At 53.4% G+C, this 14,805-nt stretch overlaps 4 protein-coding genes across 4 annotated transcripts; 1 reads left to right on the forward strand and 3 right to left on the reverse strand.

Annotated features, from left to right (window-relative positions):
- Positions 1–322: 322 nt before the first annotated feature.
- LY79DRAFT_525581 (RNA-directed RNA polymerase) lies at positions 323–4,487 on the reverse strand (the record flags this gene model as incomplete). Its single annotated transcript, XM_060555751.1, has 3 exons — positions 323–2,484; positions 2,538–3,314; positions 3,401–4,487. 3 exons carry the CDS (start codon positions 4,485–4,487, stop codon positions 323–325), a joined length of 4,026 nt encoding a protein of 1,341 aa, XP_060409165.1.
- A 973-nt stretch (positions 4,488–5,460) lies between these two features.
- On the reverse strand, positions 5,461–7,088 carry LY79DRAFT_410772 (uncharacterized protein). Its single transcript, XM_060553087.1, has 2 exons — positions 6,709–7,088; positions 5,461–6,644 (listed from the first exon to the last, which is right to left on the reverse strand). Exons 1-2 carry the CDS (start codon positions 6,972–6,974, stop codon positions 5,552–5,554), a joined length of 1,359 nt encoding a protein of 452 aa, XP_060409166.1. The 5' UTR covers positions 6,975–7,088; the 3' UTR covers positions 5,461–5,551.
- Positions 7,089–8,939: 1,851 nt separating this feature from the next.
- Positions 8,940–9,851, forward strand: LY79DRAFT_525568 (uncharacterized protein; the record flags this gene model as incomplete). Its single annotated transcript, XM_060555746.1, has 2 exons — positions 8,940–9,078; positions 9,145–9,851. The coding sequence occupies 2 exons, from the start codon at positions 8,940–8,942 to the stop codon at positions 9,849–9,851; spliced, it is 846 nt and encodes a 281-aa protein (XP_060409167.1).
- A 2,789-nt stretch (positions 9,852–12,640) lies between these two features.
- On the reverse strand, positions 12,641–13,236 carry LY79DRAFT_410854 (uncharacterized protein). Its single transcript, XM_060553088.1, has 2 exons — positions 13,130–13,236; positions 12,641–13,071 (listed from the first exon to the last, which is right to left on the reverse strand). The coding sequence occupies exons 1-2, from the start codon at positions 13,149–13,151 to the stop codon at positions 12,776–12,778; spliced, it is 318 nt and encodes a 105-aa protein (XP_060409168.1). The 5' UTR covers positions 13,152–13,236; the 3' UTR covers positions 12,641–12,775.
- Between the last annotated feature and the right edge of the window lie 1,569 nt (positions 13,237–14,805).

A 14,805-nucleotide genomic window follows, 5' to 3' on the forward strand; every position in this document is an offset into this window, starting at 1 on the left:
CAAAAGTCGGAAAAGCATACGTGTCAAGCAGTTGAGAACCAGGAAGGCGAGAGACGCCTCGCCTTTTGACCATGTTCTGGAGAACGAAGATGTAGCTTTGCTCAAATGTTACTAAATGTATCAAGAGACAGAGGGTATCCGCTAATCCGCTTCCAAATCAGACCCGATATTCCCCATTCAACATCACCACCTCGTCTAGTTATCTCTAATCTCCTCTTCATTTCAAGAACCCAGGGCCGTGTTGATAGTCTACACAAGCTAGCACCGGCCACGGAAGCCCGTGTGCTTCTTATGACCGCCGTCGTGAAGTATGTTGGCGACGCTACTCTTCGCCCTCCGAGTCTTGCCAGTTGTTCTCGTCATCATCGTGAAGCCCCTGATAGTCGGACCCTTCACCTCTCATCTTCGAGACTACCTGGGTGATGTACTTGTTATCTGGCTTCAAGGCAGCGTAAAGTCTTGGCGTCACGACGACGGGAATACTGCCGTGGCCCGCCGTTGTCATCGACTTGATGTACTGGAGCTGTATACCCGCCATACGCCATACAAATTTCGGCTTGCGTTTGTAGTATTTCTTGAATGCCATGCTCGCACGTAGCAGAGCCCATTGCGATAATTCCTCACACAGGTAGTCTTGCAGCAGAAGGGCCTCGATCGTCGGATCAAGCACTCCATCTGGCCTCGGCTGAACGGCACGCCACGACTCATAAACTTCTGCGATGCGACGCGGAAGGCCTTCTTTATCCGCGGTTGAGGCAACGGCTGTGTTCCACTTTTTCTCGAGGTCCTTCAGATCATCCGTCAAGTTCTTCAGTACCCTTTTTAGGCCGGGGTGTGTTGCTGCGAGCTTCTCAAAGACTTCATGTGGCTTGGTCAGATCTGGATCCCATAACTCCGCCGTCTCTTCTTCCTCTGTATCCTTCCTCATACTAAAAGATCTCAGTTCACGTCGATCTGAGCTCGAGTTCATTGCCTTGTGGAACTTCTCAAGCTCAGCATCGATTGTCGGCTTGGCAACCGAAAACTTGAGATAGTCGATAATGTGTGTGGGCTTCCCGCCACCCGACCAACTATCGAAAAAATATGCCGGGTCCTCGAGGTAGCGGAACTTCTGGCCGTCGAGCCGCTCGCGGCGAAACCTATTCCAATCATCCACGCTAAACTCAAAACCTTGCTTGGCTTGGTCCACGAGATTTCCGAGGAGAGCACTCAGCCAAAGCGCATAGTCGTTGTTGACGCTGTTGATGCGATAGCACAGCCTTTCCTTGAACTTGGTCGCCCTTCCCAGGTAAGAGGGACGCATGCTGAAGGTAATGCCGCGGTTGATCATATCCAAGACTGCATCCGAGTTGGCTCCACGTCCAAGGTCGGCAAATACCGTGGTGTCCTTCTTGAGATAGCCTGATAGGTCTGGGATCGGCGGCACATCTGCGTTCTTAAAGTTTGACACAATGGCCGGCTCCCAGCAAACCCAAGCCCTGTCTCCGTCGTAGTCACCGCCCGAGAGTTTGTCGGCAAGAGGCACATTTCCCTTGGCGGAGAAAACGATGACATCTTTGATTGTATGCAGTTCTGGCTTGAAGACGGCCTTCACTCTTTGTATATCGCTCACAAAATGTGCAGGGGAGCGAGCTACGAGAACGTCGCAGCCATGGAGCATCGAGTCCGAAAAGGTGTCGGTCTGGAATTTGGAAGAAAAGCATAGATGGACTTCGCCCTCCTCGAGCACATTCCAGAAATCAACGACCATGAAAAAGTATGCCGAGTTGGATACCTTGATGCTCATTTTCTTCTTCAGGCTCTCGCACAAGCTGTACCTGAGATTCCAGGCCAGTTCTTGGAGATACCTCTGCTTCTGAGGTTCAAACCCGGCATCTATGAGACTGTTCATAATCTCCTCGTTCGATTCGGGAAGACCACCCATATAAGGCACATGGCCGTGTACAAGTCGCTGTGTCCGCGTAGAGGATGTTTGGCTGATCCATTGCCGAAACTGCAGAGGGTATTTCATGGCATTCTTCTGTTCCTCGAGCTGGCGGTTGAGCTCGTCAACAAGGCTTTTGCCAACGGCCTCACGCATCGCTTCCTTATTTATGGAGCGATCTTCAAGGACCGGAAGAAACTGGATGTTGAGACAGGCAGACCTGGGTTCCATTGCATGGGCACGTGCTTCAAAGGTGCGGTGCTCTGGGTCACCAAAGTCACAGTTCCACTTCCGCTGAGATGGCCAAAGTTCCAACCAGAGGTCGTCTTTGTCGTCGGAGATATCGATGAGCCACATGCCCTTTGCAGGACCGATGCGACCTTGTATGGCAGAGGGAATATCACTAATGCCAAGAACGTCTCGTGCCTTGCGTGCTAGAGAACGCGACATACGCCCAATACCGTCATTCATGACCTTTCCAATTGGGGAGCACATATCCTGGTCTTGGATTCGTATCTGATCGCGACCAAGAACAATTATTGGTGTTGTTTTGCTGAGGCCTAGAGAGGTATCAGCCTGGTGGAACAAGTTTCGAGGTTTACCAGTTTCTTACCAAGCTGTATACGGGAGAAGAGCTTCAGGCAGGGCTGTTCTTGATTTCTGTCGAACTGTAGAAGCCAATCAAGCATGCGACATGTAGATAGCTTCACTCTCAGTTCGGGCGTGCCATCTTTGGGCGATGTCCCGCCAGGGGTATTGACGGTGTGAAAGTTGTTTCCATTCTCGGCAAAGAGGCTGATCCGCTCTCGGAAAACGGGTCGAGGCTCCGGTCCAAGGTATAGGTTCTTCGGTGGCTTTTTATAGCCGCCATCTCTTGAGAAGAACGCCCGCCAATGTCTACCCGCAAAGTAATGGAGCTTTGAAGACAGCCAGCGGATAACCTCCTGCGAGGCCTCAGGGTTGTTGAGGGGTGCGGTCCAGGAATTGGAAGCTGGGACCAGGAGTTCTAGGAAGCGATCTGAGCCAAAATGACGACGAAGACGGCTGCCATGATCAAGCGAGACTGGCATCATGGACAATATGAATACCTGGCCTTTCTTCTCGTTTGGAGCTTGATCAAGGGCCGCCGAAAATACCACATGCTGTCCGCGGACGGTTTTGAAGCCGGACATTGCTGCCTTCCAGGCATCCGCGCAAGGTTGTTCTGGGAATGCCTTGCCAGCGAAAAGGGGGTGGGCGAAGAGAGACTTCCGGAGCTGCTTGTAGTTGATCCATGATTCGTCATAGGTCATGTCGACGTCCCCCAAGTCGACGTTGCAATGAACTGCGATACGGGTGACTTCCCAGGCAACCGCGAAAGGGGCACGGTTCAGCCAGCACGGGAATCTGGCTGTTATCTGGTCAGCTTTGGAACCATTGAGCACCGCCCTTGGCAATAGAGGCTTAACCCAGAGCATTGACGTGCCGAAGACTTACGCCAAGACGCTTCAAGTCTAGACAAGAGATCCACTGGTTCAGTTCTCTTGAGGGGGGCAAACAGAGCCTCACAGAGAGTGGGATCGTCAAAACCAGAGATTTCCGAGCGGACTGCCACGTCACGCGACTTGCCCAACGGAGCAGGTTCAGCTTCGGTAGGTTTCGTGGCAACATTCGACGAGGCTCCCGCGTCGTGCTCGGAGAATGAGACGTCAAGCGCATCAAGATGGCCGGAGCTTGCCGGGAATAGATCTTGCGAGTCCGACGAGGACGGTTCGACTGGGGTGGGTATTGTCTCTTGAGTACCCGGGAAGCAATCGTTCGCCGCGGAGAAAATAGATGTCCGGCTGGTATTTGCAGATGTCGAGAAGGAAGTGTTTGCAAAGACGCCATCACGTGAAAAAGACGCATTGCTGGGCCTGGAAGGCCATTGAACGCGCTTACTGAACCTTGCTGCTGAGGACAAGTCGAGATGGGGCGATTGGGAGCGGCTGGGAACATTGTCTAGGGTGTTGATCACCCCTTCAGACAGACTGGACTTGGCCTTCTTCGGCGAAATTGCCTTGTTATCCGCTTCGGATCTTCTCTTAGACTTGGGGACTCCAATGGCTGGATAGGCCGCCGGACCTGGGTGAGATCGAGTGGAAGTCATAGATTCCAGCTGTTTAGGTCGAGCCTTCCTCAGAATATTAATAAGTATCTCCTGGAGCCTGAGAACTTCTCCCGGAGACTCGGCTTTGGGGGATACACCGGGATCCGAGAGAGGCTCGTAGTCGTCAGATAGGCGGATCCATCGTTGGCTAGCGGCACGGGCTTCCATGTGGAAGTTTTCCAAGATCCTGTCAATGAAAGAGGTCTGAAAACAATGATAACGGATCTGGCGGACTATTTCCTCGCTGCGGGCGAAAGCAGCATCCTGCTGGGCGCGTGCCCGGGTTGATGAGGGAGTAAGTGTAACATCCGGCAATTCGACGGAGAGATTATAGTCGCGGTTGAGCTCGTCGATGACACGGTGGACCAGTTCGCTCTGGGTAGGCTTCTTTGGTGTTTTTGGGGCCGGTTGGGCAGTCGTTGTTTGCGTTACCATGTTTGGGTCGAGTAGTTCAGGGCTCCGGATTCGATGAGAGTCAGAGGGCACATGCATTGGGCCCAGTGAGCACTCGCAGCTCGAAGCAGAGCCAGTGTGCGATACTGCGATGCTCGTTTATTGGACCTGGTCTGTTGAATGGTAATTAACGAGGCGCCAAATCAAAAGTTGAGGCAAAGGTCATGCCATATCGAAGTTGAGGGTCGGAAGCAAAGAGGTCGAATGAGCTGCTTCGCGGGTTGGCGCAACAAGAGGGCAAAGACGAACATCCAGCCGTTTCAGAACGAGGGAGAATATGTAAAGAGACGGAGCATTGTTTGCTTGTTCGAAAGAAAGGCGAGGCTGTGGCTTCGGCTGTTGGGAGGAGGAGACCTCATCTATCACAACGCAGCACAACGTCGCGGAGGGGTAGGTACATAGTGACTTGCCGTACCTACCCTTGACCCACCTACCAGTACCTAGTTGAAGGCGTCGCCGTCACACAGCTGAAGGGAAGGAACAGCCTGCCAGGGAGCAAGTGGGTCCTTCAAGAGCTCATCCATTGGCCAGAGAGCAAGGATTTCAGGGCAGCCGTAGATAGCCCGCATCGCTAAGCGAGAGAGAGGGTGGGTCCATGGACCAATCATACATAGGCTTGGAGGTGGGATCACCCGCGACAGGTACGGGATTAACGGTAGGCGCCTCCCTTATTAGTGCATGCAGCAACGGCCGAGGATGCTCAGTGGATGACATAAGGCAGACGGATGACATAAGATGAATGGATGACATAAGACAGATGGATGATATAAGGAGAAGTAAGATGGGCATGCAGTGTAGAGGAGCTAGCCAATACTATTGCTATTCCCGAAGCTGGAAGGGAAAAGGCGGCGTTGGTGGCATATAGCCCGAGTAGAAAATCACCTTACGGACACAGACAAATATGGGCGTGTGTTGACTGACGCCTTACAACTCGGCATGTCCTGACAGATAGAGAGCATGAACAACAGAACACAACACAGCCCTTATAAGCACATCAGCGTTATATTTCCTTCTCGGTGCGAGACATCTCAGCCCGTGAGGGCCCTTCAAAGACGGCTCTCTATTTGCACCTCCGGCGCCCGTCCTGCCGCCGCCTTTGGGAACTCCTCTTTCGCGTCGGCCTCGTCTGCCAGGACCTGCCTGAAGACCGCCTCGACGTCGTGCTCGTGGATCCAGACCGGCTCGACGCGGTTCGTCATCCTCGCCCGCAGCCCCTCGTCCGTCTCCTCCACGCCCAGCCTTGCCACCTTGCTCCTGTTGGTCGAGTGCACCGTCTCCAGCACCCGGTCCGTGTGCGCCTTCCTCGTCTTCTCGTACAGCCTTAGCGCCCTCGCCATCTCCTCCGCCGTCGGCGCCTCCGTCGTCGACACCGGGTAGACGTGCCGGACCGCCGAGGCGAACGCCCACGCGTCGTCGATGGCCAGGCTGCCGCCCGCCGCGAACGCCCCGCCGTGCGCGTGCGCCGCGTCGCCCGCGAACGTCACCCGCCCTCCGCCCATCACCCAGCTCTCCAGCCCGTGCGCCGACGCGTTCGGGTACACCTTCAGAGAGTCCGCCGGCGTCGCGTCGATGATATCGCGCACCAGCCGGTGCCAGCCCTTGTAGTGCTCCCTGATCAGCCCGACGTCGCTGTCCGTGTTCCACACCGTCTCCTTGTACGGCGCGTCCGCCGCGTCCGGGTCGCTCTGGTGCGAGGCGACGATGCAGAAGAGGTCCTTGCCCAGCTTCGACATGAACCACGTCCGGTCCGTCCCCCACCAGTGCTCCGCTTCCTCCGGCAGGTCGGGGATGTGCGCCACGTGCGAGATGGGGTACACCGCCCGGAACGCCGTCCAGCCCGTCCATTTGGACCGGGATGACGGCACGTAGCAGCTCCGCACCCCCGAGTGGATGCCGTCCGCGCCGAGGAGCAAGTCCGCCGTGATGCTGGTGCCGTCCGTGAAGCCAACCTTCAGCCTTCCCGTCGTCTCGTCGTTGCTGATGGTCTCAAAGGCCTTGCCGAGGTGCATCTGGCCGGCGTCGACGTGCTCGAGCAGAGCCTGCTGCAGATGCGGCCGATAGAAGCGCGCCGTCTTGTGGCGCGCCTCCACGTCGCCGCGATGCTCGTCAACGGAGACGATCTCGCCTGTGACGGCATGCCTGTTTCACGACATCAACGACCGGAACTGCCAAGCCCCGCCGCGGCCCCGAGAAACACCCTTACCGATAGATCATGGGATACCCTGACTTGTTGCGGAACGCAATGGAATCGTCGAGCGCATTGTGAATCCCCAGCTTCTCCAACGTCCGCAGACCGTTCGGTCCGAGCGCAATCGACGCGCCGACTTCTCGTAGCTCCTTTGCCTTGTCGTAAATCTGGACATTGATGCCCGGGTGGTCCTTCAGCGCGATCGCCGCCGTGAGGCCTGCGATGCCGGCGCCGACGATGGCGACTTGGAGCTGTTGCTGCGGGCTCTTCCCCATTATCATGACTTGCTGGATGTCAATCTCGAAGCTTGTCGTCTTTGCAGAGCATTAATACAGGGTCTAGCGACTGCAGAACACGTCTGCATGGACGAGGCACCCCACCACGCATTTATGAAAAGGCCTGTCCTCCGGCGTTGGCCACATGCGGTTCCCCCCGGCTTGAAGATAGATAACGCTGCGTTGGTGTGTGGGGATCGGAGCCGAACCCGGCGTGACGCCATATCGCCCTGAGATGGTGATACTGAACTCGATACCCCCGCATCACGCCTGGGAACGGGGTTCCGATAAAGGGCTTGCAGGAACAGGCTTTTCCCCGCAGCCAATCTGGCCCTCTGTTCCCGTCTCGCGCCATCCAAGCCCACAATCAAGTGGCACGTTTTCTTCCTTTCTTGGTCACTTTGTCGGGCGACTTCCGACTGTAGGGCTGTGGGCTAAGCCCGGCGTCCACTGTGAGTCTGTGTTATGCGGGAAGTGGGAAACTCGTAGATTCGCTGGTCACATATTCCATTATCGCACATTTATAACTCACCAACTGCCGCATGAAACTCATCGCTGCGAGATTCTGCCGGTTCCGCAGACCGTGTTTCTGGTTGTATCGGCCAGTTCCGGTGGACAAAATCCTTGGGTTTTAAAAGGTACGCCGGCCCAGACTCCGAACAACAAGCCATATTTGCTTTCGGTCAACTTTGACGTATATCCGAAGGGCTCGCCTTGGACCTCCCTTCCCCCTTGCTAGTCTAAGCAATTGCATGTGTTCACTTCGACTAGCAGGCTGACGCATGTTGTGTCAAGTAGCCAAAAACGACGCCGTTAGTTACGGAGCAGTAACTAACGCTTATATCTTGTGACATGTGACCTCCACAACGTCAAACATTCCGCACTCATCCGAGCTTTTCTCTTAAAATATCTACGCTGTCCTTTGAGGCCTTATCATTCCACACATCATTGAGACGGTAATCCGTGCTATCAGGCAGCAAGGCGCCCATTGCGAGGCGCCTCTGGCGGGGCTCGTAAGGCAGACTCACCTGACGGCTGGCTGTAGGCTCTTTGCAATCTTTTCGAATCATCTTCCACCAACGGCTTTTGGCGTGCATTCTAAGACTACATACCCTGGCTGAATGCTGGCACTAACGGAAAACGTTGCCTTTCACTGGAGAGAAATTCTTATCTGTTTCAGCTACTCCCACTAGCTGCATGCAAAATAGCCATCAAATCATTGTACAACCAGAAAACCAATCAGTCATCAAGGGCGCACCAGTCCGCCTCGTGAAAAGGAAAATGGATATATAATATGATTGAGCGCCAAAAGCCCATTCCATTGTTGCGTAACTGGCGGCCGCATTGAGTATCTCAAAGATGTTGTCGTCAATATCAAATCCACTGCCTATTTTGCAAGGCTGGGACGAGTCCAGCTCAAGCTTCAGCACGACCGCCAACGGCATTGATAGCAATGCCAACCAGCTAGATTTCCCCCTTCTTTACGTGGACATAGATCACCAGTCAGCCTTGGACACTACTACAGAAGGTCTTCGAGTCAAGGCTTCGGAGGCTATCCGACAGTATTATCAATGGAACCTTGATTTCAGCCCAATCTACGCCCTCAAACTCGTAAACAACTGGAGCGCTGTCTGGTTGTCCCCGGGTCTCGATTCTCCCTTCCTCTTCTTAGCGGCTTACCGGCCTGAACTTGTCATAGGGTTTTACGCCCTCCTGAGGAATCTAATGCAACTGGCCGATGTTGATGAAGGCTTTCCTCGATACGACTCATATTCTTGGGGTTACAGCCCACATTACGCGACAGTGCTGCTGGAGAGGATGATGATCATCGGATATCCGAACGCTTACAGATGGAGAAGTGCGTTCCGTTCTTGGAATGAAGACATGGATCTTGCGCGGCTGCAGTGCAAGGTGACGGAGTTTCAAGCTCGTCTTGCAAAGGCGGAAGGAAGATGGCAATCTTTAAAAAGTATGCTCGGCGCACTCGAAAGGGAAGTCCATCTTCAGTACATGGACCAGCTATCACGCAGCCTACAATCGACATTCGAATTCTTCCACGAAGAGATTCAGGAGTGCCAAGACACATTGTCACGGCTAGAAATGGAAGAAGGTAAGGATCAATGCTTCTGACGAGACATCAATACCTATGCGTAAGTTGTACTGATACGATCCGTAGCAAAGAAGCTGGTCATACCCGAGATGGGTATTCCAAGAACCCATTCCATGTCATCAGCTGTTGAGCCTGTGCCGGTCAATTCGGCTGGCCGGTCCCGAGTGAACCAAACACGCCCTCCCGCCCCCCGAAAGCTCCGCAAGAGCCCCCCGAGAACCCGATTCCAATATGGCGGAAGCAGAGCGAGACAAATGGCCGCCGATAAAGAACCTAGACTTTGGCGTATCCTCGGTCTTTCGCTGGTCACGTGGCTCGTAGTATTATCTCTTCCTTTCACAGTGCTTGCGACTTTCTTTTGCGAGGCCGCAGAAGGGGTCCCCATGTATGACAGCAACTTCTACTCGACATTGAGCCAGCAGCTCTTGGGGTTTGGCGGTCTCTATGCCATTGTAAAACCTCAGCTGGAGCAGTGGCTCGCTGCCTTCAAGCGATCCGACTACGGAGGAGACCCGCCCAAGGGCATAAAGACGAAGTGGCCCATCACGTTCAACTGTTTGGTCGGTATGGCCTTCCTCACTCTGTTGGCGAGCTCCCCCATCTATCCCTACCACCCGCAGTCTAGTATTCCGCTCGGGGCCATCGCGGCGATATGTGCTAACCTTGCAACCTTGCTCATCATCGAAGACACTGGGACTCAGATAGTGACACAAGGCGAGATGATCGAAGGACTAGAACACCAGCTAGATGACTACCGTAGACGGGATATGTAGCTGGGGTATATTCCGGTCCCTCATTTGGTCCACCAACGCCGGTCTCTGTGCCAATATTCATGTCTACCAGGTGGTTTTCCTCGAAGCAATTCAGTAATCAAAGATACCGTCAAAGTTTCTGGATGTTGTGAATTTGCACATACTTTAGACGCAATGTGTTTCCCGACCACAATAGCGAGTGCCCCTATGTTTCTCAAGCTGAAGTGCTCAGGTTATCGTAGCGAACTAACTACCTGTATGTAAATCGCCTACGTTACGAACATAGGCAGGAGAATGAAGCCCGCGCTTAGAAGGACAGGGATTCGAGGTTGTCCCAGGATGGGATTACTACTACCAATCAAGAAAAATAACAGACCAGACATAAGTAGGCTAGATCGAGGCTTGGAAGGCATTGCCCTGCTGCAAATGTAAGGAGAGTTGACCACTCCCTCGTAAAGTGAGCGTCGTGACGGGATGGATTCCTAACTTGACCGGACATTGGCCGTGGCCACCGGCGCTTCTGTTGGACCTGGTAATATACCTAGGGTAGCGATACATGATGTTTGCCGCGCGGCTATCCATAAGCTCATTTGAACTTATGTCCTCCAGAACTGTCATGGTTCAACGTCTTGACCTTCATCAAGAACAATGCTCTTTGATAGCATGGTGTCACAATGTGACATAAGGCGTTAGTTGTGTTACTGCGACTAACGGCGTCGTTTTTAGCGCGACACATGGATAGTAGCACCATGCTCATCTGCGATTTTTGCCGACAAAATGTTTTGGGATCAAGGAAGGTCTAGGACTATCATCATGTCAGCGCTGTCGCGTTCAAGGATGCTGCAGATTCAGGCTGCGTCATCTGCGAAATACTGGCTGCGTCTATTGGAGATGCTCAACCGTAGTGTTGATGGACCTAGCTTATAGACGTGGAACTATCTGTTTCCGTGGAGTTGTTTTACACGTAAAGACTGAAAAGGCCAAGAGCAATCATGTGCATCTACCAGGAACGTTACATCGTCATCACGGTGGGCAGATTCCTCTGGCTAACTCATGTTCCATCAGAACGGAAATGTTGAATAGCCCGCATACCGAAGAAGATACCATAGTCCCAGAGAAACTTCCGAATCCGAACATAGAAGAATGACGATGAATGAGCGGAGCATAATTAATCATCGGGTACGGAGTCAAAGAACTGCCGCAAAATACGACGCCGTCAATTACGGGCAGCAATTGACGCTTTATATGACATACCTCCTATATCGCTTCGTGACCAGAACGAAACAACCGCTCAGGGGAGGCCCCGCAAAGTCAGGAAGCACGAGCCGATTAGACACGGGAAGAACGGGCCATCTCCAGCCCTCAATTGACGTCTCCAGCGGCCCCGGGAAACGAGTCATGAACCCTTCTTGTGATCTCGATCCCCTTATCCACAGGCTGACAGCAGCGGAATAGCTTGGCGCTCCGATTGCGCTGATGATACCAAGATATGCTTTGCCTGTACCAAGACTTTCATGGAACTTCGCAGACACACGATGTTGCGGGATGGTGGTGATACGCTCTTGTCATTAAGCATCACGGTGAGACGGTTATCATTGTATCGCTGGCTACTTGGCATCATTGTTTTTTGTTGGCCAAAACAGAGCAACTGGATAGTAAACTGCCGAGTGTTCGCTTCACATAGAGTTACACAGAGAAGCTGTCCAAGTTCAAGTCACATCAAAGAGCCCAAGGGATCCCATGTTGCCATGTTGTCGTCTTGTAGTTAGCAGTGGAGCCGGAGGAGGGGTCAGTAAACATGAGAAGAAGATGTAGTAGAGGGGGCGAAAAGTAGGGTCAGGCTGCAGAAGCACTCTCTGCTCAGTGCTCACCATCGCAGGGGCGCTCCAGTCATGGGATCCTAGAAAGGAGGTGGATATACAGTATGTATATGATCAGCTGCCAGAAAGCATCTAGCTGAACCTTATCTTGAACATGAATCCTGCCATGTCGTAGGATTTTATTGTGACATGCCAGTAATGCGAGTCGAGTCTCGCGGGATTTGCCGACATTATCTTAGAAACGGTCCACCAGACTAGGGGCTTTGGGTGGTAAAGCCAAAGCCAAGTGTAACTGCATTTGGCGTGAGTCACATACACAGATGATGCTGATACTTGGGCCTGGTTAGTCTCTTTTTCTGAATTCCCTGCATAGACCGTTTTTAAGGAAGCGCCCTAAAATCCGGGGTCGAAGGATGTTTGTCTGGCTTGCCCTTGGGGCTATGGTCCCTGCGTTTCTTTCACACATGGTGTGTTTGGTCCTTCGGTAGATTTACTAGACTCTCTTGGGGGCAGCTCTATGATGCACGTGAGTCGATTTTGGGACCACCCATCCATATGCGGGCACAGGATAGAAGTTACGAAGAATGAACAGGGCGGGCAACGTCAGGGAGACGTCCCAGCAGTGTGAGGTGCTCAATGGATATGAAAACCCCAAAGCTTGTTTTGGAAAGAAGTGCCTCTCTTCTCATATTTCGCGTGATATGGGCCAATAGTAAGACTCAAGGTGTCCGTTGCCGGATTTCCAGGCCCAATTCATGGTTAAATTCCGTTGACGAGTTTGCAACCGAAAGACGAAGCACGCCAAGCCGCGGAGGTCGTCCGCTCGCGATGACGAGATATGGCCTGCCTCATTGACATCATAGTCTGGGATTATCGCAAGTGAGGCCATCTGCTTGCCGAGAGAGCAGGTGATATAACGACGGGCAAGCGAAACGCGGCATGGCAGGGTGTGCAAGCTTAGTCGCAGGGGTTGCTTCGACTGGCCAAGTGGTACGGTGATGGTGGCTCAACAGGAAACGTATGTGGGATCACGAGCTTGCGACAAGCACACGAGAAATGCCGCCATTCAGGCATTGGGTAAAGATGCCAAGCCCACGGTATGTTTGATGTGAGGCTGGCATATCTCTACCCGGCCTGGCTACCGCGCACATACTGGCCAAGGCCGGAACAGCTAGGAACCTTGCCGCGAACTCCGGTAAATGTAACCCTGAAGCTTTCCACGGAGAGGCAGTCGTAGTTTCTCTTGGCCCAAAGGCGCCTAGTGGCGCGTGCACATGACTCCGATTTGCGTACACTTGTGTATCCTAATGGGTTGGTGGAGAGAGCGTCTCTATGGTTCCGTTGTTGATGACCCCAGAACCTGAACGTGTGCCCATGCGAGTATGGTTGTGAAGAGCTTCTTCCCACTGTTGCCCACGTCGGTAATTTCAGTCAATCTCGCGGCGAGCAGGGAGGGACTGGTTTGGGGCCGGGTACCATATATAAGCGTTGCACCAATCATCTGGCAGGTAGGGGCATATTATTTTTAGGGTGATGCCCCCTGTCTCTCATGGTCAATACGCATGCGCATAATGCAATGCAGATCGAGATATAGAAGGGCGAAGTCCAGGAGGTCCGGGGGAGAGGGAAGAGGTTTGTGATATCTACCTCCTCCAACGTGTGTTCGTTCTGGTCAAGACACGACTCAGTCTCCCGCATAGGGAGCACGACTTTACCTAAAAAAGCGTGTGACTGCCACACTAGCTGCATGTCAATACCGGTATCATTCATGTTGTCTCTCCGCCAAATTCTCCGTAAGATTCTCGAAATCCCAAAGCCATCCCAACAAGTTCTAGGCAGTTGGGGAAAAGTTCATGTCTATTAGCCCTGTTTTGGGCAGTTTTTTTGCGTCCTTCGCTGAGCCCTGAGTGAGTCAGCACCACCCCAGTCACCCTATTGTGCTACGTATGCATATCTGTCCGACACTTTGTGGGTGAACTGACTGGCCCTTTCTCGGGTGTATGGACCGGGACAAGCTTAGCGGCTAGGGGAAGCAACCCGGGACTGGTTGATGAATGTGCCCGGTGGAGGAGGGTGGCTGTTTGATTATCTCGAGCGATTTCATACGGCAGATAAATCAGTGACCGGTTGTTGGTATATGTTTTTACACTGCTTCGCGTCTCAGGACGAGGTAATGCGAGTGCGGCAGCTGCAGCCGTGCCTGCAGGAATGTTTATTTGTTTCCTCTGATCTCCACAGAATAGACACTCGACTCAAGCCGATCCCGAGCAACATCTCGCCCAAGACACTTTGGACTGCCTGCTGCGCTGATCGCACCTCTAGGATTATAGTTGCAGCACAATACCTAGCCTGGGTAGGCTGTCCTACTGAGAAGCAGACCGACAGATCAGTCTGGCTGCGTCTCCTCCCGCCACGCTTGTCCAGAGATTTGCTCACACCCACTCCTCCATCCTTCAACTGCGCCCGGGTCTATCATATTGCTGTCACTTCCAAACCGGACGAGGCTTTCGGGAACTAGCCCGATGGACGGTGTCAAGGGACCACGACCCCCCCCCGTGAGTGTGCTATATGCCACCCGTTTTTTGCTTACCGGCCTGGCTGGGCGGGGTTGGCGCTGGCTTGGCCGAGCGCCATCCTCGGCTCGCTACATCGCACGACCATCCCGCCGGTGCACATGGGACCCAGTCTAAGTCTGAAGGTGGTGGACAATTCAGGAAGACACACGAATCGCGTTCGAGTCTCAGAGGCACCTCATAAGTGTACAACAGAGTGCAGACACAAGGGAAGCACAGGCGGTTTGTGCCCTCCATGCATGCACATCGAGACGACACGACATCAAGTCGTCTCGCTCACCGCGGCACCCGGGGCCTGCCCCCCATCGACTACTAGTACTCCGTATAGCTACATATATAGCTCAAGATTTCAAGACAGCCTTCGGATCCTCCTACCCCCTTGCTTGACATGGCGTCCGTGCGAAGGCATATGAAAACTTTAATTCCGTACAGGTCTCTTTAACCCTGCTCCCGCTAATGCGTGTGCCCACATACCGGTACCGGTATCGGTAGTAACTGCACCGCCGCCGTCTGTGACGTTTCAGGGGGGAAGCAGTGTTGCAAGCAAGGAATACCGCTGGGCTGGAGCCTAGGAAAGGCGGT

Source organism: Colletotrichum navitas (genome assembly GCF_030913465.1).
Source record: "Colletotrichum navitas strain CBS 125086 chromosome Unknown LY79scaffold_90, whole genome shotgun sequence".
NCBI classification, from domain to species: Eukaryota; Fungi; Ascomycota; class Sordariomycetes; order Glomerellales; family Glomerellaceae; genus Colletotrichum; species Colletotrichum navitas.

Coding starts and splice junctions, on each gene's coding strand:
- LY79DRAFT_410772 (XM_060553087.1), bottom strand. CDS start 6,974: ATGATAATGGGGAAGAGCCCGCAGCAACAGCTCCAAGTCGCCATCGTC. Junction 6,645..6,708: donor GGGTATCCCATGATCTATCG/GTAAGGGTGTTT, acceptor GTCGTGAAACAG/GCATGCCGTCACAGGCGAGA.
- LY79DRAFT_410854 (XM_060553088.1), bottom strand. CDS start 13,151: ATGATTGGTGCAACGCTTATAT. Junction 13,072..13,129: donor GATTGGTGCAACGCTTATAT/ATGGTACCCGGC, acceptor GACTGAAATTAC/CGACGTGGGCAACAGTGGGA.